The sequence below is a fragment of the Triplophysa rosa genome, linkage group LG7 (assembly GCF_024868665.1).
Source record: "Triplophysa rosa linkage group LG7, Trosa_1v2, whole genome shotgun sequence".
NCBI classification, from domain to species: Eukaryota; Metazoa; Chordata; class Actinopteri; order Cypriniformes; family Nemacheilidae; genus Triplophysa; species Triplophysa rosa.
In genome coordinates this window covers 14,196,376-14,223,588 of record NC_079896.1, presented here as the reverse complement: position 1 = coordinate 14,223,588, position 27,213 = coordinate 14,196,376, and the positions used below count along the sequence as shown (strand labels likewise).

At 38.2% G+C, this 27,213-nt stretch overlaps 4 protein-coding genes across 5 annotated transcripts in view; 2 read left to right on the top strand and 2 right to left on the bottom strand.

Moving 5' to 3' along the window:
- itpr1a (inositol 1,4,5-trisphosphate receptor, type 1a) overlaps window positions 1-14,969 on the bottom strand; it is a 42,899-nt gene extending 27,930 nt beyond the window's left edge. Inside the window, exons 1-18 of the mRNA XM_057337884.1 lie at window positions 14,842-14,969; window positions 13,652-13,760; window positions 12,965-13,035; window positions 9,724-9,839; window positions 9,112-9,198; window positions 8,817-8,975; window positions 8,196-8,294; window positions 6,727-6,810; window positions 5,414-5,560; window positions 5,184-5,279; window positions 4,985-5,029; window positions 4,467-4,627; window positions 4,113-4,212; window positions 3,871-4,031; window positions 2,308-2,449; window positions 2,054-2,212; window positions 1,707-1,879; window positions 108-227 (exon numbers count right to left, since the gene is read on the bottom strand). Coding sequence (XP_057193867.1) covers window positions 108-227; window positions 1,707-1,879; window positions 2,054-2,212; window positions 2,308-2,449; window positions 3,871-4,031; window positions 4,113-4,212; window positions 4,467-4,627; window positions 4,985-5,029; window positions 5,184-5,279; window positions 5,414-5,560; window positions 6,727-6,810; window positions 8,196-8,294; window positions 8,817-8,975; window positions 9,112-9,198; window positions 9,724-9,839; window positions 12,965-13,035; window positions 13,652-13,743 — 2,012 coding nt within the window. The 5' untranslated portion in view covers window positions 13,744-13,760; window positions 14,842-14,969. The remainder of the gene's footprint in view (window positions 1-107; window positions 228-1,706; window positions 1,880-2,053; window positions 2,213-2,307; window positions 2,450-3,870; window positions 4,032-4,112; window positions 4,213-4,466; window positions 4,628-4,984; window positions 5,030-5,183; window positions 5,280-5,413; window positions 5,561-6,726; window positions 6,811-8,195; window positions 8,295-8,816; window positions 8,976-9,111; window positions 9,199-9,723; window positions 9,840-12,964; window positions 13,036-13,651; window positions 13,761-14,841) is intronic.
- Window positions 14,970-15,749: 780 nt separating this feature from the next.
- sumf1 (sulfatase modifying factor 1) lies at window positions 15,750-18,917 on the top strand. 2 transcript variants are annotated; one of them, XM_057338815.1, is made up of 10 exons: window positions 15,750-16,063; window positions 16,133-16,306; window positions 16,384-16,458; window positions 17,148-17,230; window positions 17,548-17,670; window positions 17,751-17,865; window positions 18,135-18,248; window positions 18,375-18,434; window positions 18,536-18,670; window positions 18,828-18,917. In XM_057338815.1, the coding sequence occupies exons 1-9, from the start codon at window positions 15,800-15,802 to the stop codon at window positions 18,635-18,637; spliced, it is 1,110 nt and encodes a 369-aa protein (XP_057194798.1). In that variant the 5' UTR covers window positions 15,750-15,799; the 3' UTR covers window positions 18,638-18,670; window positions 18,828-18,917. The 2 variants fall into 2 exon arrangements, with proteins under 2 accessions (XP_057194798.1, XP_057194797.1); XM_057338814.1 differs by lacking the exon at window positions 18,828-18,917 and having other exon boundaries at window positions 18,536-18,818.
- A 150-nt stretch (window positions 18,918-19,067) lies between these two features.
- endou (endonuclease, polyU-specific) lies at window positions 19,068-22,814 on the bottom strand. The gene is made up of 7 exons (XM_057337883.1): window positions 22,785-22,814; window positions 21,284-21,675; window positions 20,999-21,204; window positions 20,795-20,908; window positions 20,585-20,691; window positions 19,499-19,641; window positions 19,068-19,216 (listed from the first exon to the last, which is right to left on the bottom strand). Exons 1-7 carry the CDS (start codon window positions 22,812-22,814, stop codon window positions 19,102-19,104), a joined length of 1,107 nt encoding a protein of 368 aa, XP_057193866.1. The 3' UTR covers window positions 19,068-19,101.
- Window positions 22,815-24,643: 1,829 nt separating this feature from the next.
- On the top strand, window positions 24,644-26,840 carry tsfm (Ts translation elongation factor, mitochondrial). The gene is made up of 6 exons (XM_057338240.1): window positions 24,644-24,776; window positions 25,009-25,158; window positions 25,265-25,393; window positions 25,485-25,601; window positions 25,686-25,767; window positions 26,071-26,840. The coding sequence occupies exons 1-6, from the start codon at window positions 24,729-24,731 to the stop codon at window positions 26,460-26,462; spliced, it is 918 nt and encodes a 305-aa protein (XP_057194223.1). The 5' UTR covers window positions 24,644-24,728; the 3' UTR covers window positions 26,463-26,840.
- The last annotated feature ends 373 nt before the right edge of the window (window positions 26,841-27,213 follow it).

Genomic DNA, 27,213 nt, shown 5'->3' with positions numbered 1-27,213 from the left:
TAACTGAATGAAAACCTTTTTAACACTGTTTATTCTGAATCAAGTGTTTAAAATGTTAGTGTTATACACAATAAATGTGCAAAGAATAACAGGAAATGGGGGTGTACTTGGTGTCAATGAGGATGTCAGCATTGGCTTGATCCAGCACAGCATTACAGATGAGCTCTTGCGTAACAGGGATGGACTTATTCATGGACACACAAAGATCAGACAAGTAGTCCAGAAATCTAGAGAAGCAAAGAAAACTTGATCAGTCCATCCTTCAAAGAACAAAACACAAAATATGCTGAATGCAGTTACTGTAAGAATGTAGTCTTATTGATCAACCTAGAAAATGTCTATAGACGGTTTTATTGGACGCCCACGCCTATGGAGCGATTTTAATTTTTTTTTTTTTTTAATTTTTTTTAATTGTAATTATTCACGCATAAAACAAGATACACACATGCGTAAACAGTTTCACATGAATAAAACCTAATTTACGTGCACAAAGTATAAATATACATTTACAAAAAGCAATTCACGTGCCCAAAACAAAACTATTTTTTCATAAAGTACGTTTCGCAAACATACGAATATTTGCACAAATACATGCACAAATATTTCGAAAGTTGCTCTCCACGTTTATGATTGGTTGAATGGTAAGGTTGAATCTGATTGGCTAAAGAGTACGACAACCCACGTGGGAGGGGTTGCGCTGCCAGCAGAGTCTCAAAAAAACACACACACATCCAAGGCGATTCACACGCGAGTGACGATTTGCACATTCACATAACACGATAAACGTGTACATTTTAAACTTTCGAAATATTTGTGCACATATTTGTCGTACGTTTGCGAAACGTACTTTATGAGAAAATAGTTTTGTTTTACGCACGTGAATTGCTTTTTGTAAATGTATATTTATACTTTGTGCACGTAAATGAGGTTTTATTCATGTGAAACTGTTTACGCAAGTGTGTATCTTGTTTTACACGTGAATAATTAATGAGACTAAAATCGCTCCATACAGGCCTGGTCTGAAGTTAACTTCCCGTCTGTGTTTGGTTAATATACAGCAATTTATTTAAATTTTAATTTGTATTAATATTTTATTGTATATTAATTGCACTAAATTACATTAAAACTACTTAACAGTAACATTTGTTTATGTGGTTTACACAAATACTATACTCCATTTACGTTTATTAGTACTGTGTCTGTTTTGCTAAACTGCAAAAAATGACATTCTTACAAAGCATTTTTGTATTGTTTTATAGTGCAAATATCTAAACATTCTTAAATCAAGATTTTCTTGACCATAAAAGTGACCTAAGATATTTAGTCTTGTTTTATGAAAATAAAATATGAGAATTTGGAAAATTTATGTTTAAAACCAGCAAAAAAATCTGCCAATGGCGTGACAAAAATAAACTTAAATTAGGTACTTAAGGAAAAAGTAAAACTGAATTCAAGTCTATTTTTCTCACCCCACTGGCAGATTTATTTGCTTGTTTTAAACATAAATTTCCCTCATTCTTATGTTTTCTTTCATAAAACAAGACTAAATATCTTACGTCAATTTGTCTTGTCAAGAAAGTAGTACCAATGTCATTTTTTAGATTTTCTTCTATTGAAAGTTTCTATGTATGTTTCAATGTTCTATATCTGTACATTTTTCTGGTATCTATTGTAATAAAGCACACACACATGCTGAACACACAGACCTTGGCTCTCTGTTCTTGCGAACCAGGTTCACAAATGTGTCTATCTCAGCTGCTGTGATGTGCTTCTCCAGTAGCTTTCTGTTGTTGTGCAGCAGGGCTGTGATGGTGTCTTCAGCAAGCACATCATATCCGATCTGTTTCTGCATAAAGCGGAACTGCTTTGCTATGTACTCCTATGAAAAGAGAGACAGAAAGATGCTGTTTTTTCTGTGATGCCTGCTATTCTAAAATCTCAGATTTTAACAGTCAAGCAGCGTAATTCAGCCTTATGGGGTCATCATCACTGTATTTTGACGTCCATTTGTGTATTTAGTTTGCATTCATATATCTCATTGCGATTTTGTAACCTGATTTTTACGATAGTCCTGCTGTGAATGACGCAGGACTCGGTAGCAAAGGCGACAGATGTGACGAAAGGGGGCGTGGCGTTGATCCGCAAGCTCATCCAATCGCAGCATAGGACCATCGCCACTATCGGTGAAAGGGGCCTGCAAGAGCTTGAATATCTGAGGAATCGCAACAATGGAGAAAATAAAAAAACTTTTTAACTGAGTTTTAAAACTAGAGTTTATTCATCTTAAATGAGCAAAATGATAGATGCCTGTTTAAGTATGTTCTGCTCTCTCATAAGTTTTTGTCGCTCTCTGTTGGGTTTGTTGACTGTGATCTCCAGCACATCTTGAGCACTGCTGGGAATGTCCACCACAAAATACACCAGATCCTCCAGCAACTTCGTCACTGACCTTCGTTTGAAAAAGTGAAGAGAACACAGTGTGTTTGTGTATGTGTGGAAGCATGTGTATACATGAAAAAAGATAGACACAAGCAGAGGCGTATTAAGACCTCATGGTGCCCCTGGGCAACAGCCCCAGAGGTGCCCCCCCATCAACCCACCTACCCACACGCATGAATCCACTCATTAAAAGATTTATATATTAAAAGATTTTATAAGAATGAAACTCCGCAATTTACAATATACTATTTTACAAGAATTACACATTAACATGACACTTTTGTAGAATAGCACACAAAAAACAACTCTTTTCCATTAAGTATTTTTAACAATTAGGCCTACTGTAGTTAAGGGGGCACCTGCTTTCTGTTGTAACGTTACATTTCAGGTTTTGATGTAGTGAAAAAAAATCACTAACATTTTTTTAACAGGTGTAAATGTTGTGCGCGCCACAAAGTGGGGGTACAGGGGGACACACACACACACACACACGTATAGTTTGCATGTATGTATTCACATTAGGGGGACAATGGAACAATGTACAGATTTTCAGGACATTGGGACTTTAATTCACCAAAGTGGCATTCACCAGATTACAATGTATAGCAAAGTTATTCATAAAAATGACATGAAACGTTATTGTTACTATTTTAACTGCTATACAGCTATTCAAATGCTCTATTTAAGCACAGTATGTGTATATTCTTCTTACTAAACGATCACATAAGTACTAAGATAAAAGTGTACTCCACTAAAAAGGACACATATGAATTGATTGCTATAGTGATGACACCGTTCTTCACTTTCACTTTAACACCCAGGTTTGGACCTTAAATAGTGGCCTTACCTCCACGTACTATTAGCATACATTATCGGCACTATAACATCTTATTTCTGACGCATGCCATGTATATATACCTTTATTAATCAGTGCTAATCCCCGCATTTTTAGTCGCCCCTACAACAATGCGCTCTGCATCGTTCCCGCTTCCATCTGTTTGAAGATTAAAGTGTACACGAAAGAGTGTTATGAACTCGCCTCATAACACTCACTTGTGATTGGTTGAATGTTAATTCACTCAAATCTATGTAACTAACCAGATAACACGGGCGGGAATGTAGGCGGAGGTGTGTCGAAAAAGTGCGGAGGACAGAACCATTTTTATCTGAAGTGGGGGTATTCCCGCACATGGTGCCATGTCTATTTAGCGCAGATGCGTGACTTAAGTCTTAAAAAACAAGTGCTTATGTACATTTATAAAAAAATACATTTTGTATTGCGGGTTTATTTGGTGCCCCTAACATCTTGGTGCCCCTGGGCACTCGCCCAATTGCCCATATGGTTAATCCGCCTCTGGACGCAAGGAAAGTGGATGTAAAAACGGAAGAAAAAAAAAACAAGAATAATAGATGGACAGATGGATATCCTACCTCCTCTCATTCTGGGTGATGGTCCCCTTCTCAAGTTTAGCTGCTATGGACGCCAACACTTTACTGGCATCATTGGCAAAATCCAGATCTCGGACCTCTGCTGGAGACACTGGCACTATAGCAAAGGCCTCTTTATCTTCTTTCAAAGGAGAAGTTCCTATCTGAGACACACATTGACAAGCTTCCATTAGTTCTTTAACCTCCAAACAAACAATCACAGTCACACTAAGACCAAAACTCACTCTTAGCATGACTGGCTTCTCTTCGTCTTTGTCTATTGGTTGGTTGGTGCTGTGGACCCATGTATTGGTGCAGAGATGTCTGAGCCTCACGTATGAGTTTCTGATGAAATATAACATGTTTAATACAAGTTATTTAAAAGATCTCACCCTCAAGTTTTTCCAAACCTGTATACATTTCGTTGTTCTGCAGTTCTGGGGCACTATTGGCTACCATAGTAGGAAAGAAAACTACTATGGTAGTCAATGGTGCCCCAGAACCAAATTTTTCCAAATGAACTAAGAAATGTAAGTGTAAAACAACTGTAAATTATGACATAATTTTCATTTTTGGGTGAACTATTCCTCTTGCTGTACCTCGGCACAAGTGAGTCTCCCCCTCGCAGTGTGGTGGGGTCGAGCTCAAAGATGGATGAGATGTCATTGCCATCAGGAACAGACACCAGTGTGTACATGACCTTATCCTGCGGGTTACGTGCACGTGCACGTGCCCGCATCACTTCCTGCTCGGAGTCCAGCTGTGAGGGCACAAGAGAAACAATCGATCAGTAGATGACATCACAGATTGTTTGGCTCTCTCATTCAAGATGAAATAATATCATGTTTGGGCTTAACTAATGTGTTATCAAACGAGAGCAGGTGAAGATGTTGAGATGAAAGAGGAAAAACACAGACACGCACTAAGGCTACACAATTATGACAACATCCAAATCACTCATGATGCTTTGGCTGTTTTTGGTGATGTTTAAAAAGCATGCTGTACATACAGTAAAAACTAAACAGTGAATACAGTTGTAGGATTATTTTCATATTTAGTTTTAAATCTTGTAATCATTTATTGTGCAGCCCTAACACACTTTCAAGCCCACACTCACAGAGGAACGGGACTCCAGGCATTCTTCCTCATAGTCTGGATTTACCTGATCACAATAAGTAAGAAAATGTGGTAAACGTCACAAATCATGTACTCCGCTGTTGCTAACATCACGCTCTATGAATATAACTGTTTCATTAATGTGCATGTGTCTTTATGTCAGTGCGTGAAGTCAGTTTTGGGCGGCATGTGAGTCTAACCTCTGCAGCAAGGTAATGGCCGGTTGCCAGGTGCTTGAACCTGAAGAGGCTGTTCCAGTAGCCTGCCCCCCCTCTGCAGGGATCATGCTGAACAACCTGAAATACCCACAAACATCTGCTGAGGTTCCCAAAGCAATAAATCACATGTTTAAATGATCAACCTCTCTTTCCATAACAAACAAACAGTTGGTATACTTCACAAAATATTAAAACAGCAGTCCTGAACTCACCTCCACCTCCCAGAGTGCTTTGCTGCTTGTGGCAGAGGTGGCGGACTGCCGTCCGGTTGTGCGCAGGAAGACGTACTGTTTTTTTCTGTGTTCATCGCATGTTAGAAATTTCTCCTGCTCGGCATGGAACAGCCTCACCACGTCACCCTGTTGACAAACATACAGTAGTCTGGTTTAAGGTAGGGATGGGTCAGAATGGTCAACTGGTTCAGCTGTTTTAGAACACAAGAATGCAACTATGACGAGGGAGGCGAACGAAGCGTGGTGTTAACCGGTCTCGCATCTCTCACGGAGGAGCTCCGGAAGCATAAGAGGAGGAGCGACAGGAAAGCACAATGAGAGAGGACCAGGCCTGGACATTGGTTAAGTTTGAGTTATGTTTGTGTAGCCCTTTGTGGGCCCTTTTACTTTCGTTTTGTTGTGTGTTTATTTGATTAAAAGTTTGTTTAAAGTTCGCCGGTTCCCGCCTCATTCCTCCTTTTATACGAACATTGTTACACTGGTGCCGAAACCCGGGAGGAAGGAGAGACATGCTGTCGGAGAGCCCTCGCCGCTGAGGGAGATCGCGGTGCTGCGGAGTGTGGGCAGCGTGGACGAGAGAAGTCCACGAGAGGCTGCCCGAGGCGGTGGCGCTGGAGCAAGTATGCGTCGGCTGGGACGGCTCGCTGTACTCCTGGGCCGAGGTGGGGTGGCGGCCGTCCGGGAGGGAGAGGAGGTGTCCTCGCCGTTGGCCGTGGGCTGGAGCCTGCTGCCGTCCGCCGTGAAGGGAGGAGTAGGAGACGGGAGACTCGCTGCCGGCTGCCCTTAGCCGGAGGAGCCAGCACCGGCCGCCAGGAGGCGGAGGAGGATCGAGCCGTCCACCGAGCGTCCAGTACCACCGCATGGCACCGCGTGGAAGAGCCTCTCGGCTGGCTGAGGACCGAGCAACAGTGTGTCGGGGAACCGGACCAGATTTTTTTTTTCTGTTTTCCTCTCTCCCCTCTCTCGTCGCTGTCGCTTCGTGTGCTTCCGTCTCCTTTTCTCTCATCTCGTCTCGCGAGTGATAATGAGTGTCAGCTGTGCATTACACCGGTCTCGCTTCGTTCTCTCATGGCTCTCATCCCGCCTCCCTCGTCACAGCAACCTTTATGAAAGGCCCTATGAAATATTGTCTGATCAGGGACCAGTGGAAATGACACTACCATAAACCACTGTAATTATGCAGGTATAAAAAACAGAAATGCCTTCAACCAAAGATAACAGACTGCTGTTAGGTGGGAACAGTCACTACAAAGATTAGACATTTCTTGTTGTGTATCATGTGCAAAACTTACACCTTTCAAGACAACCTCCTGGTTGTCACTCCATTTCATGAAGAGAACTATTTTCCAGCTGGTGGTGCAGTTCACTGAATTTACCTGTTAAAGAACAGGCAAAGATGGGAAGAGAGAGAGGATGAAAGTATTATAACAAGCAGGCCAGAACAGAAAAGAACAAAAGTAATTTAAGTGAGGTACGTGATGTAACATCTCTCGTAATTTCAAAAGTGAAACTTTATTTATTTTATCATTTAATATAATGCTTATAATAACAGTTATAATGTTTTCATAACAATTTGAGTGAACTGAAAAAATTATTTGGCATTTGGTAGGGGCTGTTCGATCCCGTAATTCCTGGTTCTGGAATTGAAAGAGTCATATCCAAGAGAAAAATATGTTTTCTTTTAATTTTTACAATGGCTGCATCCAGAATCGCCCCCTATACACTCATTCATTCAATATCCTCTACATTAGTTTAGTAATACAGTCCTCGTGAAGAAGCAAATAAAAACAAATTAGCAAAAAGTGCCATCTTCTGCCGAGACATGGAAATTTATTCACAACCTTATGATGGATGGCAAGCGGTTAGCCGTGAGAGTGCATTGTACACTCATTATTGCGATGCATCATGGGATTGAATGAGTACACTCAATAATTTACACTTTGAATTCGTACACCACTAAAAATGTATGTCCCTTCAAATAGTGCATATTTGTGTATATTAGAATACGGGGGTAAAATTCTAAAACCCCTAATCCTACCCTAACCCATAACATCTGGAACCCACTCTCAATTCCTAATGCCTTGGAAATGATTCTTTTTTAAATCAATTTCCAGACCGTATTCGGTATGTCCCCCTTTTGCTTTAAATAGTAAAGAATCTTTTATAATGTACTTCTTCAATTTTACATGATTCTGTTTCCAGCCTTATTCAAGAGTTATATTAATCTCAGATTTTCAGTGTGGCCCCAGACACTGTTGCTGTATAAAATTATATGTTTTTAATTCACACATGAGTAACAGTGTGTGTGCTAAATCACACATTATAGGATTAATAAACTTGGAGACATGCAAATATAATATTAAATGTACATGAATAAACAAACATATACAGTATATATATATACTGTATATATATACTGTATATGAAGAGTTTGGTTCCAAAATGAGATAAAATTTCAAGTTTTTTATTATGTTATCATGTTTTTCTTGTGTTTTATTGTGTTAGTTATAATGGCTTAAATCAAAAGAAACCAACTGCAGTTTGATTGATATTAATTGGAATGCACAATAAAAAAACATGATTTTTGAATTTTTGAGTTATCTCATTTTGGAACCAAACTCTTCATATATATATACTGTATATATATATATATATATATATATATATATATCATCAGCATCATCAGTAATTAGTCATAAAAATACATCTAAATGGGATGGGGCCATTTTCCAAAAAAATGACGTGTGTGTAGTCTTCTAACCTCATTGCATCCTGGATTGTCTACGAGCTGATGGCTACTGGCATGAAGTGGTTGTCCAGCGTTGACAGGGTTTAACACAACCTTATCTCCAATGACCACCTAAAACACACCAGACATTGCACCTCCTGGTTAGACATATAGGCCATAAAGAAAACTTAAGGAAACAAGACTGCAAGCTGCAAGACTTCTTACAACACAGAAAAATACGATACCCTACCGGGCTTTATGAAAACAGCCTGGCAAATCCTGTCTCCATATCGAGCACAGTGTTCTAAAAAATGTTATGATGATCTTTCTCTCAACAGGTAATGGTCTAGCTTTTGTTGAAACTAGTAACTTGTATTAGCACCTATTGTATTATTGCTCCTGTATGACATATCGCTTATTGCTCCCTGAACTCTCTGTAAGTCGCTTTGGATAAAAGCGTCTGCTAAATGACTAAATGTAAATGTTTCACTTGCCAATATGCCAGTGGTCTTTACACTGGGTCACAGTAGCAGTCATACCAAAGCACACATTTGCAGAAATAGGTACTTAAATATACGATGACAAATAGACTCAATAGTTCTTCAGTTTCATACTACTGTATTTATCTACTCTGCCATTGTCAGATGTACTCACATTGTCTCCTATGGAGCGGAGCTTGTAGAAGGGCTGGATGTAGAACCAGGAGCCTTCGTTTCCAGCAGCATCCAGAGTCACACGCATGGCATTCTTCTCCAGGAGAGCCGGCAAACGCTTATTCACTGTTAGATACTTATTGCTCTTAAGATGGAGGAGCTGCAGCGATCAACCACATACACGATTTTAATCCTATTTGCATAGGTATGCTAAACATTCAACTTTGAAGTGTATATAACTGATTATCAATAGACAGAACTAATTCCTAATGTGCATATGTTTGCGAGAGTTTTACCTGGATGACATTGCCATACTGAATAACTGTTCCTAAAAGCTTTTTGTTCTCGGATTCATTTTGTTTCTTCTCTAAGTCAGCAGCATGCTAAAAAAACGATAAGCAAAATAAACATAAGAAAACAACGCACAATATAGTGTGGAAAAAAGTATTTTGTCTCAACAACATGTTTGGGATGAATGGGGTGCTTCCCTTGCAAGAACATTCATGATAAAAGTTTATCAGTTCTCTTTTACAGTAATAGTCCAATGGTAAGATCTTCATCATGAATTGGTGTGACCATTTTTAGTCTCCAGAAAGGCCAGTGGAGCTTCAGAGATAAATACTAAGCACTGAACTCTCTTGAAACTTTGAACTGTCAAAAGCGTTATTCCAGCTGTGGAGTAAATTTCAAATGGTGTCCTCCTCCATGACACATATTACGGTCCAGATCCGCAGAGCATTCAGCAGAGTCTGTTGAATTTACGAGCACATCTTTCTGTCTTTGATTCATCAGTAATTCTTCTTTATTTTGTGTATATATAAGGCATTTGTTTGTGTCCAGCCTGACTGTCAACTCCTGGCTTCAACTAGTTTTATGTTGTCATCCACACACACATAAACCTGACTCACATGGAGTTTGTTGAGCAGAACTGTTTCTGTGGTGCTTGTTCCACCAGGTTTGGCAGCTTTCCAGAACTGTTTCTGTGCTGAGTATCTGTTCATGGGACATAGTCTGAACAGACAGTCTAGAGAGGGAGAAACATACATTTCAACCAAGCACAAATAAACAGCACATAAGTATCTCTCATTACTCTTGCAGGCGAAAAAACAACAACTAGTGTTTTAGACCTACTCAAGAATTTTGATGATGAGGATGACAAGATGATCATTAATGGCAGGAAAATCAGTATGGAAATGAGTATGTAAACTTGTGTGTGGCAGGGTTAGAAATGGATAGGGTTTGTGCTAATGGACCCATGACCTTGCCGATGTTAGTGCCACATGGGCCCACATAATTTGGGTAGAAAGTGGTAGTTTTTCATCACTGAACAAACTTGCCATCGTAAAGGTAGAACTGACCCCTGAAAATCGACTCAAAACACCAACAAAAAAAATTACTACAAATGCAGAATTTTTGACACCTGTGTGTGTGGTTTGTCTACATGTACATAAGATTATCTTATATCAGATCCTAAAAACAAAATTCGATTGAATGATGTAATGACTTGAATTAAAAGGCACCCAAAATTATAGACAACTTACTACATACACACACAGACTGTGCAAAACTGATCGGAAAAGAGACAGACAGAGAAAAGTAAAAATGCACTCCAGTCTGACCAAATAAGGAGAGAGGGGGAGTCAGAGAGAGAGAGAGAGGGTGGGTGAGTCTGTTCTCTGTTTCTACTTTCTGGAGATTGAGCTGATAAAACACCAAAAAGCTTTTGGGGTCAATGGAGGAATGTAGGACACACATACACACATAAACAGGTCTCTCATCTGATCACCTGATGGATAGATCACGATGCATCGGAGGGGCAGAAATTTAGAGTGTTTCTTCTGATTAGAAAGAATCTTGACTTTTACACTTTCTGAGGACAAAGTTTGCCTGTGTTATTCGTTGGCTACGGTGTTCTGGATAGTTGTTAGGACGGCGAGGTGGTTGCTCACCGGCTCAAGTCAAAAGAGCCTGGTTTATGGTCATTCACGGGTTACTCCTTAAATGCATAGGATTCTTTCGTCCATGCCCTCTTTTCTAGATGATCTGACAAGCTCAGGGTTCAAAATACAAGCAACTGTGTCATTTATGCTTGCACAACTAATAAAGATATTCATCTTTTTAATGCACATTTTATGCAGAAATGATTAACAATATTTGGAAACCTTTATATTAAAAAAGATCAATGTTTCCCAGATGATACACACATACGCATACATGTTTTAATAGATATAGATATATGTATAGATAATAATAGAAAAAGACATGCACCCATTTTGTTTTGGAGTTTGTTTATATTTGAGGGAAATAGTACGCATTCCTCTCTAGGGGGGCGCACTGAACATCAGACAATTATCTCTCTTTCTCTCCTTCTATTTATCACTCACACAAACACACTAGACAGAATTTATTTATAGCAGAATCAAATTACAGTGATGAATGTACCTGATAGACACAGTCAGAAATACATTTATTTAAATATATATTTAGTCCCAAAATAATCACTGCAATGTCGCTCCAAACCCATATGACTTTCATCCTGGGAATACAATAATATTATTCCAAGAGAGATTTAAACTATTTTGCTAAATGTTTATGTTGCTTTTCAATCTTTGTCAATCTTTTAAAAGAGCATCATTAGAGAATACCAAAAGGAATCTGTATGACTTGTGCGCTAAACTACATGTTACATATATTACAGAATCAATCCTGTTTGGTGTCAACAATGTGTCAAACCTCACACGACACATTTTGACATGTGGCTACAGTAGAAGGTAAAGATAATCACTAAATTATCAGTTTTGGCATATCGTACCATCAAGCGTTTACATTCAATTTCAGAAGACTTGAGTTGTATGAACAGCATTAAAGGACACTTAAAATTCTGTCATGAATTACTCCCCCCCCCCCCAAGTTGTTCCAAACCTGTAAAAAGAAAGATATTTGGACAAATGCTTGTAACCAAACAGTTCTTGGCCACCACTGACTACCATAGTAGGAAAAATGACAATGGTGGTCAAACGTGCCCCAGAACTATTTGCCCTACATTCTTCAAAATATCTTCTTTTGTGAACAAAAACAGAAAAAAAAAAATGTTAAGTAATTTTTCCCACTATGGTAGTCAGTGGGGTCCAAGAACAGTTCGGTTATAAGCATTCTTCCAAATAACTTTCTTTGTGTTCATCAGAACAAAGACATTTATACAGATTTGGAACAACTCGAAGGTGAGTAAATGATGACAGAATTTTTTATTTTGGGGTGAATTATCCCTTTAAAGGTCCAGTGTGTAATTTCTGGGATGATCTATTGATAGAAATGCAATATAATATACAGTACATAGCTATGCCTTCAAAGGTGTATAAAGAGCTTAGTGAAACGTTATGTTTTTATTACCTTAGAATGAGCTATTTCTATCTACATACACATATAATTCGCCATGTTCTGTCAGCCGTTGTTGTGTTTCAAAAGGGAGGGGTGGACTGAAGGGTTGGCTGCAATTCGCAACCTTGCCGCTAGATTTCACCGACTGGACCTTTAATGCTATATTTATATTTTCGTGTTCAAATTTTTGTCCTATTTGGAGATCAACTAAATCTGTTTCCAGTTTTGTAGGAAAAAGATTTTGGAACACCACAATAACATGAGTGTGAGTAAATGGGAGAATTTCATTTCAGTGGCTAAAACAAGTAATGCAGTGACGAAAGCTGCGCTTGATGTATGAACACACTCACACACTTAACGGACACACACACTACTACTCTTGACGTAACTTCTGTCACTGGCAGATGCATTCTGAGTGATGTTGGGTGTTGGGGGGCCAGTTAACCTCAACCGCACACAACCTTATGTTTGAAGTGTGATCATTATCAAGTCTCCTAAGTGGATCTGTGCTGGTAACAATTTCCACCACCTCAACAGAAATGAGATCAGACTGTTCAAATATTTGTTTGATAGCAACAGCATCCAGCTTTGAAAATAAAATAATTTTATGCTTGAGAAATTAGTTGCTAAATGAAGTGACTGCCATGGAAATACACAACTTTTCTCCAGAGTACATATGACCTTTGGCTTCAAAGTATTGCATAAGTAACTAAACTTCCTGTTTTAACTAAAAATAAACCACCGTAACACACACACAGACAGAATTCTCACCCCTGAATTTCTTGGGTGGGTTGTTCAGGTCCCCTGTGTCTGGCTGGACGACACATCGGTCATCAACCAACCTGATTGAAACAAACAAGAGTATTACTGCGTCTGCCTGCATGCTTGTGTGTACTTTAGCTTTGTGTGTGTCTTTGAGTGAGTAAATAATTTGTGCATTTGTATGTGTGCATCCAAATTTAGCCTTTTTTGGCCCCTAGCAGCAACTAACTGGACATAATCCAAATTCCACGACCAGTCAGCCACAAACATGGACACACACACATACACAGGGTTCAACTGCTGACAGCTGGGTAGAAGGATTACACTCGTATCTCACATCAAAGATTATGATTCACCGTCAGGAAACTTTTTAAAAGGTTAGTCAGCAGAAACCACAACAAGGTAACATATTAATGAAAACAAGTCCTACGTTAGTCATTCATAATAGCTTTAGACCTATGATCTAAGAAATAAGTCCACGGTTAAGCTTTTTAAATATTTCTTAGCTGTAACAATTACTCCTTAACTAATGCATAAACCTTTGCTGCAAGCCACCATTAAAATGTTGTCCCGGGCCCCATGCATTCTAGTGTCAGCTTTGCTGCACATAATAGCCATTAAACCGCATTCAATGAAATTGGGAAACATTTCAACATGTGATTTCAAAGGTTTAACCGGCGGTGTCGATAAACTCACCCCAGTGTGCTTATGAAGCCACTTGTGGACCCTTCTGCATAAAGGGAGCACACGTCCCCAATGTGAAGGAAACTTGACATTTTATCCACCATGGCAACCACTCCACCACCTGCAGACGTCAGAGGTCAATAGGTCCGATAAGGATCTGTGAGCATGTTTATCAGTAAGCACAATAAAAGGTATTTCTTAAATGTAAAACAGTAAAAGTTAGCCTAACATGAGTGCTTTTTTAGGCTCATACATAACATGTCTAAAGATGACCAAAAGTGGACGAAATAAAAATGCAATTTAAATATGCAATATGAAATGTTATATTTTACAGTAATGAAATGTAATAAATAGAACTGATTATTAACCAGAGTAGACCCTTCAAAGTACTGAGTAAAAAAATACTGTGCAAAAGAAATGAAGTACACTTGTTCCTTAGTAACAGTTCCATATAATCCGCTCAAAGCTTTTTACTGTCTCATCATCACCATCACCGCCACAGATTCTTCCTGTTAACCAGATTTGATTAACAAATGATTAGCCAGCCGAACCGTAAGTATGCAGAGAGGGAGAGAAAGAGCGGGCAGTGCGGAGGAGGGATTTGCATGTGAATATTTTTCTAGTAAACTAACTTACCTGCACATTTAAAGAATACAAACCTTCTGTTTTACAAGAAAGCACGAACTAAATTGTGCAAAGAAGACCTAATGTCATCAGAAGTGCGTTGCGCTGTTGATGCATCATCGTCGTTTGCTGTAGTAATGCGGTCAGTCGACAAGAAAACTGAACTGAAAAGTTTCTTGAAAACAGAAACTAACAAAGATGGGAGAAAGCGTCGAGACATGACGCAAGCGTGATTAAATAAATAAAATCAAAGCAGCATAACTTTATGAAGTGTGCGCTATAAATGCGCTAAAACTAACGGACCCGTTCTTTACTTCAATTATCATTTTGAAAAATCGCGTTAAATAGTATAAGCAATACATCAAGACGGGGCGATTGTCATAATATTTATCTTTCATTAAGTTGTGGCATTTTTTATCTTACGATATCTACATTTCTGATAGCAGTTTTTCTTACAGGGGCGGGCGGGTTCTGGATATAGAGCGCACGCACGATGCTCTTCCGCAGATAATATAAATATTTAACAATACAGAAGTTCAAAACTCCTAGTGGTCAATTTATACGGGAGTAGATCTCACCTCTCCCGAATGAAGTTGGAGCAAAATTGCCCGCTGTATTTTCCCCACGTTGCGTCCTCTGTTTGAGAAAGTTATGATTCGACTCTTCATAGAGTCCAGAAGCGGTCCATCGCCCCTATGTTCGTCTCTTTTCGGCTTGCCGAATGACTCCGTAAAGAGAAGGCTACGAAGGGTTTATGGGAAATTGTGTTTCAAGGGTGCAACACCACTCCATTCGACTCCTCATATAGGTCCATTATGATGCGGTCAAGAACTACAAGACCCAGAATACGTGCTGCATTTAACTAGAAGAATTGTCTTCGACAGCAAATCGTTTTTTTTTTCTTCTTCTGGAAACGTTGTGATGTATTTATTATTTAACCGTTTAACAGTGCTTGTATTTTGTTTTTACTAAACATTTGTTTTGACAGATTCTTTAGAAATACTTGTATAAGACTTTAGAGAGGATAATCTTGCTGTTGTTGGCGCAGCTAAGGTGTGCTATCATGACTATAACTATAACTATAAAGGTTTACTAAAGGAAATGTAGTTTCATCACCCACCACTAGTAAAGATGCTACAAATTATGCTTCATGACAATCTGGTTAGTTGCCCCCTGCTGGTATATACCGCAGTTACACTATCATGGAAATTGACGGCTGTTTAAAAAACCCTTGCAAATTTTTGGGCACAATTTCCAGTTGATCTATAAATACGTAATACGCTATTTCCTACCGCGAAGAGATCCTATTAGTGACATTTACACATGATTGGCTCAAAATGTTCCAATGAATTTAACATGTCCGGCTCTACATACAGCCCACAAACACATATCACCATGAAGAACCCGTTAGGAAATATCAAACAACACTCGTTGAACTGAACGCTGAAGTTTCATAGGTTACGTGTCAGCTGACTGATCACATGACTTCATCGTTTCAGGAAGTGTGGTGCACAATGAGCATAGTTAGTATTGGCTATGGCATCAGTATTATTAAATCGTTTTGGGGTTTTGTTTCTCTGCATTTTTCCAGCATGTTGTGATACAGGCGAGCTTTTGTTGGAACAGTGTACGCCGTCCTCGGAGTCACAGGGTACAGGCTGTGGCTGTCAGGGACTGAAAAGGGATGGGGCTGTTGACATAAGTGACGAAAACAACCTAAAACATCACGATGGCGCAAATGTATACTCCGAAAAAGCAAACGAAACACCCCACGCACCAGAACATGATGTACGCAGCAAGGTAAGTCAAGTGTCAAGTTCATGACTCTGAATAAAGTTTATGACTAATCCAATTTTATTCCGTGTGTAGTTGGTGCACCTGCAGGGAGGTTGGTTTATGATGGGTACTGATGATCCAGGAATACCACAGGATGGAGAGGGTCCTCAGAGGAGAGTGTGGGTGGACCCTTTTTACATTGAAGAACATGAGGTCACGAACCAGCAGTTCCAACACTTCACTAACCAGACAGGCTACATCACAGAGGTACATCACAACCACCTTAGGGAAATATAAAAGGTCTAAATAATGAACACATACACACTTACTGTTTGTGTCTGTAGGCCGAGCGTTTTGGTGACTCCTTTGTTTTTGAGGGACTGCTGAATGAGAAAGTGAAGAGCACCCTGTCACATGCGGTGAGAGACACTTTTGAATGTACATGTTATGCTCTGATTAAAATGATTAACCAAAGTGTGTTGTTCACGACACATCATATTGTCCATAAATCATTTTCTTTTTTCTAACTTTCTTCCTTTTTAGTGATGAAGTAATGGGTAGTTGACATGACGTGTCAATCGGTCACCACACATTTTAAACAGTCTTCATGTTAGAATGATTATAAATGTAGTTTTAATTTGAATCAATTTGATTTTAATCAATGACTACAAAATTTCTATTGTCACACTACATTTTACTGACTATTATAGGAATAGAATTGAAACTATGGAAGAAATCTAAAAGTTGATTCATACTTATGAAAAACGTAAAATAAATGGATACTTTAATCAAAAAATCTAGTTACTGTACATAAAATTACTTCAAATATCAGCGAAAAATCCTGATAGCGACAAATGTTTGTATCTTTATTATTTGTCTCTGTACCAAATAGTAATTCAGTGTAAAAATGTATACCAGCAAATAAAAATTGTGTGGGGCTGAAAAGAACAGAGTGTCCTGGAAAGAGTGGAACATTGAGAGATCAGATGATAAAACAAATACAGTAAAAAAAAGCCTGTGTGTTTCTGCATTCATGGACTGGACTGTGTTTTAGGAGAGAGGTCGAGTTTGTAATTTGCAAATGTTAATGTATATTCATGGTCATTAGGTGGCTGCTGCTCCTTGGTGGTCACCAGTAAAAGGTGCAGACTGGAGACATCCAGAAGGGCCAGATTCAACCACAAAGCACAGGTACAAATAAGTGTCCCACAATGTGTGTAATGTTGAATGGCACTGTTATCTGGTTGGGAAATTCAAACCTGCCACAACATGCTTTTTCCTTGCCCTTTGCCTTATCTACAAGCCTTTGGTTCGGCAAACACCCATATTTAGAGGAACAGAAGTCACCAAATTTAATGCTAGTTCATTTTCTGTTTTAAATGAAATGTACTGAATGGATGCAATACAGCACCGATACAATCAGATGACTCTTGTGTCTGCATTAGTCACAAAACTCATGTAGCACACTGCATGTCATATTATTAAATACAACATGTCTTTGTAATTAGAATGAATCATCCTGTGCTGCATGTGTCCTGGGCTGACACTCAGTCTTACTGTCGCTGGGCCGAGCGGAGACTCCCTACTGAAGCCGAGTGGGAGTTTGCCTGTAGAGGAGGACTGCAGGATAGGTGTGTGTTTTGAAATTAAGTTCATATTTTGCCTTTATTTTTATCTTGTTTTATTGTATTATCTCTATATTTCTTCCCAGGCTGTACCCGTGGGGCAATAATTTAATGCCCAGAGGGCAGCACTATGCTAACTTGTGGCAGGGAGATTTTCCTACTCGCAACACAGCAGAGGATGGCTATGCTAACACATCACCGGTAACTGAAAACTAAAATAAAAAATCGAAGCAGAACAAATAAGACTGAAAAGTAAAATGTGGACAAAGAGCATGTCATTGACAATTTGAGTTTTGCATACGAACATTGAAATGCATGTTCATTTCAGATATGCTGATGATATAGCAATAGAAATTGAAAAATAGAACCTTTAGTGGACTTTTTAACCCCACCGTAACTGTATTTTTTCATGTTAAAGCAGATTGTATTTTTAGTTTAGTGTATAAAATATTGTTTCGTGTTTTGGGCAGGTGATGTCATTTCCTGCCAATGGCTTTGGTCTGTATGACATGGTGGGGAATGCGTGGGAGTGGACAGCAGACTGGTGGAATATCCATCACAATACAGAAGAAAAGAAAAACCCTGTAAGCCTCGCTAGGGTCTATGAGCATAAATATTTACACTAAAAATCTTGTTTTCTTTTGTGTAAGGCAAGTAAAGATTTGCTCATGTTTTGGCCTTTATTTAACATTTCCCAATTTAACCAACAGAAAGGACCAGAATCGGGGATAGACAGAGTCAAGAAAGGAGGCTCTTATATGTGCCACAAGGTAGGTCATAACATAGGAAACAAAGGAAAGTTGGTCTGCACACTTTTAACCAAGCAAACACATGATTCCAAAGCATAATAAGGAATTTTCTCTTTCTGTAGTCATACTGCTACAGGTACAGGTGTGCAGCCCGTAGTCAGAACACCCCTGACAGCTCTGCCTCTAACCTGGGCTTCCGTTGTGTCTCGGACCCTGATCCATAACTTTCAAATTTGCCATTGTCATACATTGAGAAGGTACTTTGGAATACTATTACACTTCTTCTAATAGTAGAAAATGTAATTTTTGTAAAAAAAAAAAAAAGAGAGTTTTGTTATTCATTTTGTAGTTTTATTGGTTCTATGTTGTATATTGTATCAACCTTTCATTTCGTTTTTTAACTTACTGTTTAAGATTTGGGAATAAAAACTCTTCATTGTGATCTTGAAGTCATTGCTTAACAAGGTGCAACAAAAGGTGAAACAGTTCTGACAACAGGTATGTTAATAAGAATAATCAAGTTTGTATTATACAGCTAGCAATAAAAAAGTATAGGCAGCAAGGGGTGCTTTTCTGTTTATTTTTTATTCAGTCCAATGTCAACCTCAAATAACGTCAAGATGACTGAAGGAAAGTGATAGATAATGAGGTGTGTTGGCATTGACTCATTGATTCATATTCAGGAAATTCAGGGTGTTGCAGGGTAGGCAGAGGCAATGTACTTCTTTCCATCCCCATAACTGCTATTGTCCCATGTGTAGGTCTGAATGGCTTGAATGTTTCCTTCAAGACTCACACGACATCTGAGAATGCAGTCAAAGATTTCAGATGGTTAAGACAGAGAGCTATCAAATTATTACAACATTATTATATTGTAACAAATGATAAACATGTTTTTTTAGATTTAAATAAGTAATATATGCAGATATTAACAGCAAAGAAATTGTCATTGTAGGATAAATGGTTTTATGGACCATGCATAATGTACAGATTATGTATGAATGGATATATGAACTCATACATGACCACAATTTGACCAATGATGGATCAATAGATGAAACAAAGAGAAAACATTTAAAACTCACAATTTGCCTGGACGAGTGATGTAGCAGAGAGTGTAGATAGCCAGATCAAATTCAGGACTAGAGCCAATAAAAGCAGATCCAACCGGCTTAAAATATCCGTCCCATTCGAACTGCATTCCCAACACATCAGGATATGTGGTCCACTGAGAAATAAAAGCAGTATTAAAAGTTTTAGACTAAAACTTTCTACATAAGTAATATCCACATACACTCAAAAAAAAAGATTTTTGCTGCTTGTCCAATTTACTTAACTTACTTAAGTTAAATCAACACAACTTTTGGAAAATGTGGTCACAACATGATTTTTTATGTTTAGTCATATAACTGAATCCATTCATGTTGGGACAACATAAAGAAGATGTGTTGTGTTAACATATAGTTACATTTGGGCAGAGGACTCATATTTCCCAGCATGCTTTGCGCATGACTGCATTTTGAGAGTTATTTTCTTAAATAAGTGTTATTTAATGCATTTTTCAGTGCATTAAGTGCACGAAACACTTGTAAGTGTTTAATGTTCATTTATCGTTAAGGTTTTATAGAGTTTGTTATATTTTTTAATGTTGTGCTACCATTGTTCAGAAAAGGGTTGCCTTTGCTTAGATAGTGGGCGTTTATATTTATACATTTTAATTTCTGTTGAGTTCTCTTAACTCAATATATTCTTATTGAAAAAAAAATGAAATTATGTCTAATTAATGCACAAAATATTTCAAATTAAAAAATCTTCTTGAGTGCCTTCATAACATAACCTAATTGATAAAATTGGGTATTTTATATTGGTTTTATGTCAAATATACATGTTAGCATAATTTAATTTCAATTTTTTTAATTATTATAAAAGTTAATGATATAAAACAAAAACAAGACTCTTAATCTGATTCAACTAAACAACATTGTATCTTAAGTTTACTGAAATGGATAACCTTACTTAAATTCAACATAATCCAGTTATGTGGAACCTGTTGACATAAAAAAGTTAATTAAATTGAACATATCATTTTTTTGAGTGATTGTGTGCAATTAACGTATGTTTTTAAATATACATCAAATATCAGCTTTGATCCACTGATTCTCAACACTCACAGGGCCATCAAAACTGTAGCTGTAGTAATCCAAGAGTCCCTGTTTCTCATTCCGATAGAACTGCAGCCAGTTGTGAAAACCAGACACCTTACCACCCTTAATTTCCCCTGTTGCAGAGAAATGCGTTTCAGATGACATCACACACAATGCATGTCAGCCAAACAGAGGCATAACGCAGCCTGTTGCATTTGATCATGTGCATGGACTGACCTACAAAGACGTGCTCAAATCCGCTCGAATCAAGCTTGCCTTTAGATCGAGAGTAAAGGCCGAACCACATCATCTTTAGATCCTGGATGAACTCATTCTGTGATGCGTATGCACCTGTCACACAACACAACAATAAGTGTTTATTTGACAGAGACAAGTTTTTGTATTATCTATATGTAAATCTTTACATTTTCTACTTTATACCTTTAGAGTGAAGGAAATTATAGAGCTCTCTGCCCAGTTCAGTGTTCAACATTGTCTCTCTAAGAAATGTGTCCTGCTCTTGCGTCTCCTGAGAGGGGACATCCTCAGCATCTCCTGTCGCCCTTTTATAGTTATCCAGCAGATTTAGGAGAGCTTTGTATGTGGGCTTGGAGAACAATGTACCCTCGTTCACATACTTAAATAATCTAGAGAGAATGAAAGCATTATAATGCATAACATATGAATATGTATAATGTATATGTGTTTTTGGAATGTGTGTCTTACGGGCGTGATGCGAGGTCACTCTGAGAGCTGGTTTCAGAGTCGGGGATCTCTTCCTGCGGGTCAATAACCAGCTGTGAGGCCGTGGCCCTGTTAGAGTCCAACCTGTACAGCGTCTCAGACAGAGATTTAATCTCAGGATCAGTGACGCTGGTTAACGCTGTAGCTGTAAGAGAAATGGATGCATAAAGCACAAATGAGGATAAAACAGGGCATTGAGAGCATAAACAGACTGACAGAAAGGGAAGGAGACCGAAGTCAGAGAGGAAGAGCACTCCGAATTTAAAAAGGAATTGTAATGGAAAGCAAATTAACAGAGCAATTAGTGCAATTATGTAAATTGGTACATTTTCTGAGGAACCTATACAACTGTTGTTGTTGTTGTCTAGATGTTGCTATGGTCAGGTGATTGCTAACCCAAGTCAAAGAGGCCACCCTTAAGTATTTCAACACATGCTCACTCACTGTGAAATCATAGGTTTTATCATTTAAAGGCACGTCTCCTCGCAACAAGTCACAAAATTTGATGCATCACTTGTTCGTGCCACAAAAGCATGAAAATGTGTCAAAGTTTCATACTTAAGGGTTAGTTATTAGTGACAGAGCAGTGACTAATACAACCGCTCAAACTAAGGTGTCACTTTCACATGTTTTTTTTTCTAAAACGCCTCATTGTGACTCGGCATGCAACGGCAATTTCTTGTCTGAAAGTGTTTGCAATTACCGTGCATAACTGGAAGTGTAATTGAATTTGAGTTTATTGTATGTATTGTTTCTGTTATGTTTGTGTCTGCAGGGTGTAGTGCAGCCTCAAGCGTAACAGCAGAAATAATTAGATAATGGATAGTGACAGATCTTTTTGTATGACACAGAGACTATTAGTAAAACATAGTGGGTGTGTGAAATTTTACAGGTATTGTAAATACTACTTAACACTTTGAGATCCAAAATAAACAGGACTCAGGGACAGATTGCCTCACAATCATAAGTTTTATATAAAAGCTGATTTGGCCCATGTGACTCAACAGTCCTTGAGTGTAATTTATGTGTGAGATTCCTGTTTATAAAACGGATATATACGCTTGAAGCGTCGTGCCACAATGCCCTTAGCTGTTATAAAATGCACTGCAAGCCACTGCTTCTTGGGGCTTATTGTTTTAATAAGCAACATATGATTAAATGACATAAATGTTTGTTTGCCATTTTTAATTAGTTTGCTTTGTTTTGTTTAGATGTTATTTGTTTGTGTCTTTTGCCTAACATCTTTCGAGATGTTAAACCATATCTATTAAACTGTGAAATTGGCGACAGCACACGAACAATTTCAATATGTATAATACAGCAGCAAAACTTTAATATACACCCAATCCCTTGCTTATTCTAGTACCCTTTTTCTTCAGTCAAATGCTTTTTCATCTCAGATGTGTTTATTCTGAATATTAACACTTCAACACTATGCTAAAAGAAGTTGAAGTTGAATAGAGTCATGAATGTTGAAGCTCACCTTGCCGACCACAATGCTTTTTATAGTCATCACAGCAATTTTCAAGCGGCTGGCATTTTGAATCACAGTTGCAGTCATTCAAAGGACTGAAGGGCTCTCCACATCTTCTTTTACATGAGTCTTGAAGAAGGTGAGACAAATGCTAAAAACAGCTAAAATCACTGAAAGGGTTTATCTGACTAGCAAGACTAAAAAGAATGAAACAGAGAATTCTTGTACGTTAGCGTTTCTTTTTAGTAGCATTGGTAATATTCTTAACTAAATAGGATATAGAAAAAAATAAGACATGTTAGGGCTTTTTTAGTCGTATTTGTAAAATTTTTATCTAAATAGGATGTAGAACAATTCGACATAAGGCACATCATTTGATTGGGGATTTAAGTGATTTTTGAGCATAAATCATAAGGCAATGCAATACAAATGGTAATTGTAAAATAAATTATTCACATTTATACACAGTGACATGAGATTCAGAGAGAGAGATTGAGAAGAAGTATGCGTTTGGATAAGTATAATTTTAAATAAAAACATGCATGAACATATACTTGTACTACTTTTATGAATGTAGAATTATAAAAAAAAGTTGCAGATTTGAACATACCACTGTAGCCCTGAGAGATCAGGGTGATGGTGAGCGAAAGGAGAATGACTTTCATCATTGACGTTATAGATGATCCAGGCGCAGAAGCTTCCGAATAAACCCCTGCAATGTTTTTATACCTCCTTAGAGCAATTAGTTCTTAGGACCTCCTCCCATACATCCAATATTATCCAATATTTCTCTATAACTTCTTAAAGTGCTCCATTTGGCAAGAACGTGGTCTTGGCAAGAAAGAGTGCCTAGTATGTTTCCATGACATGTGGTGAATGAAAAAATAGTCCCAAAGCCCAGGTGGTAACGTTCACACATCAGTTGCTTTTTTCATCTTCTGGCTTGTTCAAGTCCCCTAAGCTCTAAACTTTAGCGTAGTTGTAAAAATTCAAATAAATATTTACTGTTAACTTAAATCTCTGATAGAGGTTGAATGAACTCAAAAATATTAGTTAGTTCAACTTTTTGGCACATTTTGAGTACCAGGTACTTTCCATTATAAGTTAGTTATACTGTTTGGGTTTACAGTGCAATATACAAAATGACACAAAGAATAAAATGGGCATTGAAACATCGGTTTAGCAGAGGGATTTTTTTATTTGTTTGTGTGTGTGCGTGTGTGTGCGTGCGTGTGTGTTTTAGTAACTTATATTTCTGTATTTATCTGTTCAGCCATCTAAGACAGGGTTTCTTAACCAGGGGGTTGGGTATGAAGTTAAATCAGTGCCTAAAAGATTTTGGAAAAAGCGTGGAAGCGTGGAAAAAACGGAGGTCAGAAGAATACAGATCATAATTATTTGACGTAATATGAAGTTGCCGTTTCACAACACATGAATTACGCTTACGAAAAATGATACAATGCTGCAAATCTTGTTTTCTTTCGCTTGCAGCTTGATTTACACCTTTACAAAACTTTTTTGCGAATGCAAATTTATTTTACGCTTGCAATGTCACGTACGCTTTTACAAATGTTATCCTGCGCATGCAAATCTTTTAGGCACTAATTTAACTTCATAGTTGGGGCTTCAACACTTCCAAAGGGGCCCTTAAGCTGACTTAATATGACTTAATATAACTTAAAATAAGATCAAACAGGCATGGAAATTTAAAATAAGCTTCCCAGGTTATTATTACAATAAATATACATCTTTATAGTTTCGCCCAGATCTCAAACATGTTCCAGGTAAGAGTTATCGTTTGGACTCCTGAGCAGTAGATGGCAGTAGCCTACACGTGAAGGATGAATTCTCTTTCGCGTGACCTTTCTCGCTCTATGTAGAAATCGTGTTTCAATGACATTCCAGTTACTGTCATAAGAGAAGCACCACGTTTGTCCAGTGGACGATACAGAAATGGCTTTATATTCTTTATTTCGCTCTGTCAGAAGTGAGCTAGGCAAGGTGGGCAATAAGTCGTTTTTCATACAATGCAACTTAAGTGCTTAATGTTTTTCTGTAAAGTGTGATCAGAAGTTTCGATGTTATTGAATGCCGGTGTAACGTTAGTGATTGATCACGATTCTTCTTTATCCAAATACAAATTTTATCAAATTAGCAATAGATGACTGATTGTTTTGACGTTGCGTGATCTCCTATGGCATTATTAAATCACGTGTTGCAATGTCTTTCACAGGTATGTCTCGCGCAGCATCATTCTATCTACACCAGCTGTCCCAGTTTAGGGGCAGATAAAGCTCTTCTTCTGAAATTGCGCAAATCCACCGGCTACACCTTCATCAACTGTAAAAAGGCACTGGAGAAGTTTAACAATGACATTACACAGGTGCGATTAAGTGTTAACGTTACATAGGGTGTGCATCCACAGGTCCATACGTGTGCTCTGGGATTTGGGTTAAATATTACTTGTAAAACATGATTTTGGTTTGCAGGCAGAAAGCTGGCTACACGAGCAAGCACAAAAAGAGGGATGGAGCAAGGCGAGTAAGCTGGAGGGTCGGAAAGCCAAGGAGGGATTGATTGGCATTGTGATGGGTGACAATTCTGCTGTCATGGTTGAGGTACATTTTCTTATCTGCTTGACATGCTTAAGTTTAATAATCCACAATAAACCATGCAATTTGAAATAAATGTACTTGGAATGTGTTTAAGGTGAACTGTGAGACAGATTTTGTGGCAAGGAATGAGAAGTTTCAGCAGTTGGTGAAGGATGTTGCTTTGTCTGTAATGGCACATCACAAAAGCCAAAGACACACAGGCTATATTAAGGTTAATACCCCTTATTTGCGTAGTCAGGAATATGTGTGTTTCCTCCGCACCTCTTAATGAATCCTGTACTGCTCTCTGATTCAGAGTTTGGTGTGGTCTGATGATATTGCTAAGCTTCACTTGCCCGAGGGACCTTCACTGGCAGATCAGCTCGCTTTGACGATAGGTGAGAATAAACCAAAGCTTGCATTGTTTGTATATGTGCTATTAAAACCCCAGTTACTTGAAATGTGCTTCCGTAAAACATGATACCAGTAACACCACAACTATCGGAAGATGGTCAGGTGAAACGGTATTTTTTCTGTATTATTTTCCCTACAAATTATATATTTACATAATGTTTTTACATCATTATTTCACAACATGGGAACTTTTCCAACACACAGTGTCTTTTGTTTACTCCGCGACTCATCATCATCACCTAATTCCTCTTTATTACATGACTGCAATCAATTTTTTCCTTCTTCAGGGCGACTGGGTGAGAACATCGGCATGAGGCGAGCTGTGTCACTTGGCGTTCCCTCCGACTGGCACATTGGTGCATATGTTCATGGGGCGGTTCCTGGTCAGGTCGGCATGGAGATGGGACACTATGGAGCGCTTGTTGTGTTTAAAGGTGGATCGAAGGAGGTGATGGAAACTCTAGGAAGGAAGCTCGGGCAACATATAGTTGGCGAAGCACCGGTTGCTCTTGGCAACATGGACGATATACCATGTGGTGACTCAGAGACGAGACTCTTGCCCCAAAGCTTCCTTCCAGATCCCAAATATACAGTGGGACAGTACCTGACTCTACATGATGCACACGTGCTGGACTTTATACGCTTCCAGCGTGGAGAAAACACCAGTCAGGAGGAGTGAGAAGAGCCGTCTGAATGAGAAAATACAGACCTTTTTGTTGTTGTTGAATTCTGTAAAACATGAAATGTTCCTTAAAGAATAAAGAACCTGTATAAAATTAGTTTCCCAACCACTCGGTTGAAAACAGTGCTTTTTATGAACATGTTTAAACTGATAAATTATCTAAAGATGCTGTCATTGTTTGACATTTGTATAATTTTGTCAAACAATGACATTTATATCTATCCAGTCACGACCCTTAAGAAAAATATGATTTGATCAGCAAAGATTCTGATAGTGGCTACAGAACTGATACATGAAGAAATGTTACTGATAAACAACAAATCTGTCTCAATCCTGTTAAACTTTTGTCCCACCACCATAAATAAAAAAGTTTATGATTTGAAATACTGGATGGTATTGCAGTTCATTTGACCACAGGTGTATTACAACACAACCATAAAATGCATGCATTTTCTATAAAAGATTGTCTTAAAATACCTTGCAATCTGACAGATCTGTGTAATATTAAATACTCTGTGCTTCTGCTTTTTTAAGTTTGCCACTGTTTGTTGAGCTCTTTAACCATGTTGTTCTTTCAATTATTTGTCTTTCAATTTTATGAAATATTCACGGAGTTGCTTGAAAGTATTTGCCTCTTTTATAAATTGCAATTACCCAACATGAACGTGTCTTTATACTGCCACCTGGTGGAGTCTAGGTGAACACTCAATCGCGTCTTTTTTTAAAGTTACAGCAAACAACAACTAAA

Bases quoted from the DNA above. Each gene is read 5' to 3' on its own strand.
- sumf1 (XM_057338815.1), top strand. From the start codon at position 15,800: ATGGCATCAGTATTATTAAATCGTTTTGGGGTTTTGTTTCTCTGCATT. The intron at 17,671-17,750 runs GTGTGTGTTTTG...ATTTCTTCCCAG, and splicing joins AGAGGAGGACTGCAGGATAG to GCTGTACCCGTGGGGCAATA. The intron at 18,435-18,535 runs GTAGGTCATAAC...CTCTTTCTGTAG, and splicing joins GCTCTTATATGTGCCACAAG to TCATACTGCTACAGGTACAG.
- endou (XM_057337883.1), bottom strand. From the start codon at position 22,814: ATGACTATAAAAAGCATTGTGGTCGGCAAG. The intron at 19,642-20,584 runs GTGAGTGTTGAG...TTTATTTCTCAG, and splicing joins GCTACAGTTTTGATGGCCCT to TGGACCACATATCCTGATGT. The intron at 19,217-19,498 runs GTGAGTTTTAAA...CTGCATTCTCAG, and splicing joins ATCACTCGTCCAGGCAAATT to ATGTCGTGTGAGTCTTGAAG.
- tsfm (XM_057338240.1), top strand. From the start codon at position 24,729: ATGGCTTTATATTCTTTATTTCGCTCTGTCAGAAGTGAGCTAGGCAAG. The intron at 24,777-25,008 runs GTGGGCAATAAG...TGTCTTTCACAG, and splicing joins TCAGAAGTGAGCTAGGCAAG to GTATGTCTCGCGCAGCATCA. The intron at 25,602-25,685 runs GTTAATACCCCT...TCTCTGATTCAG, and splicing joins GACACACAGGCTATATTAAG to AGTTTGGTGTGGTCTGATGA.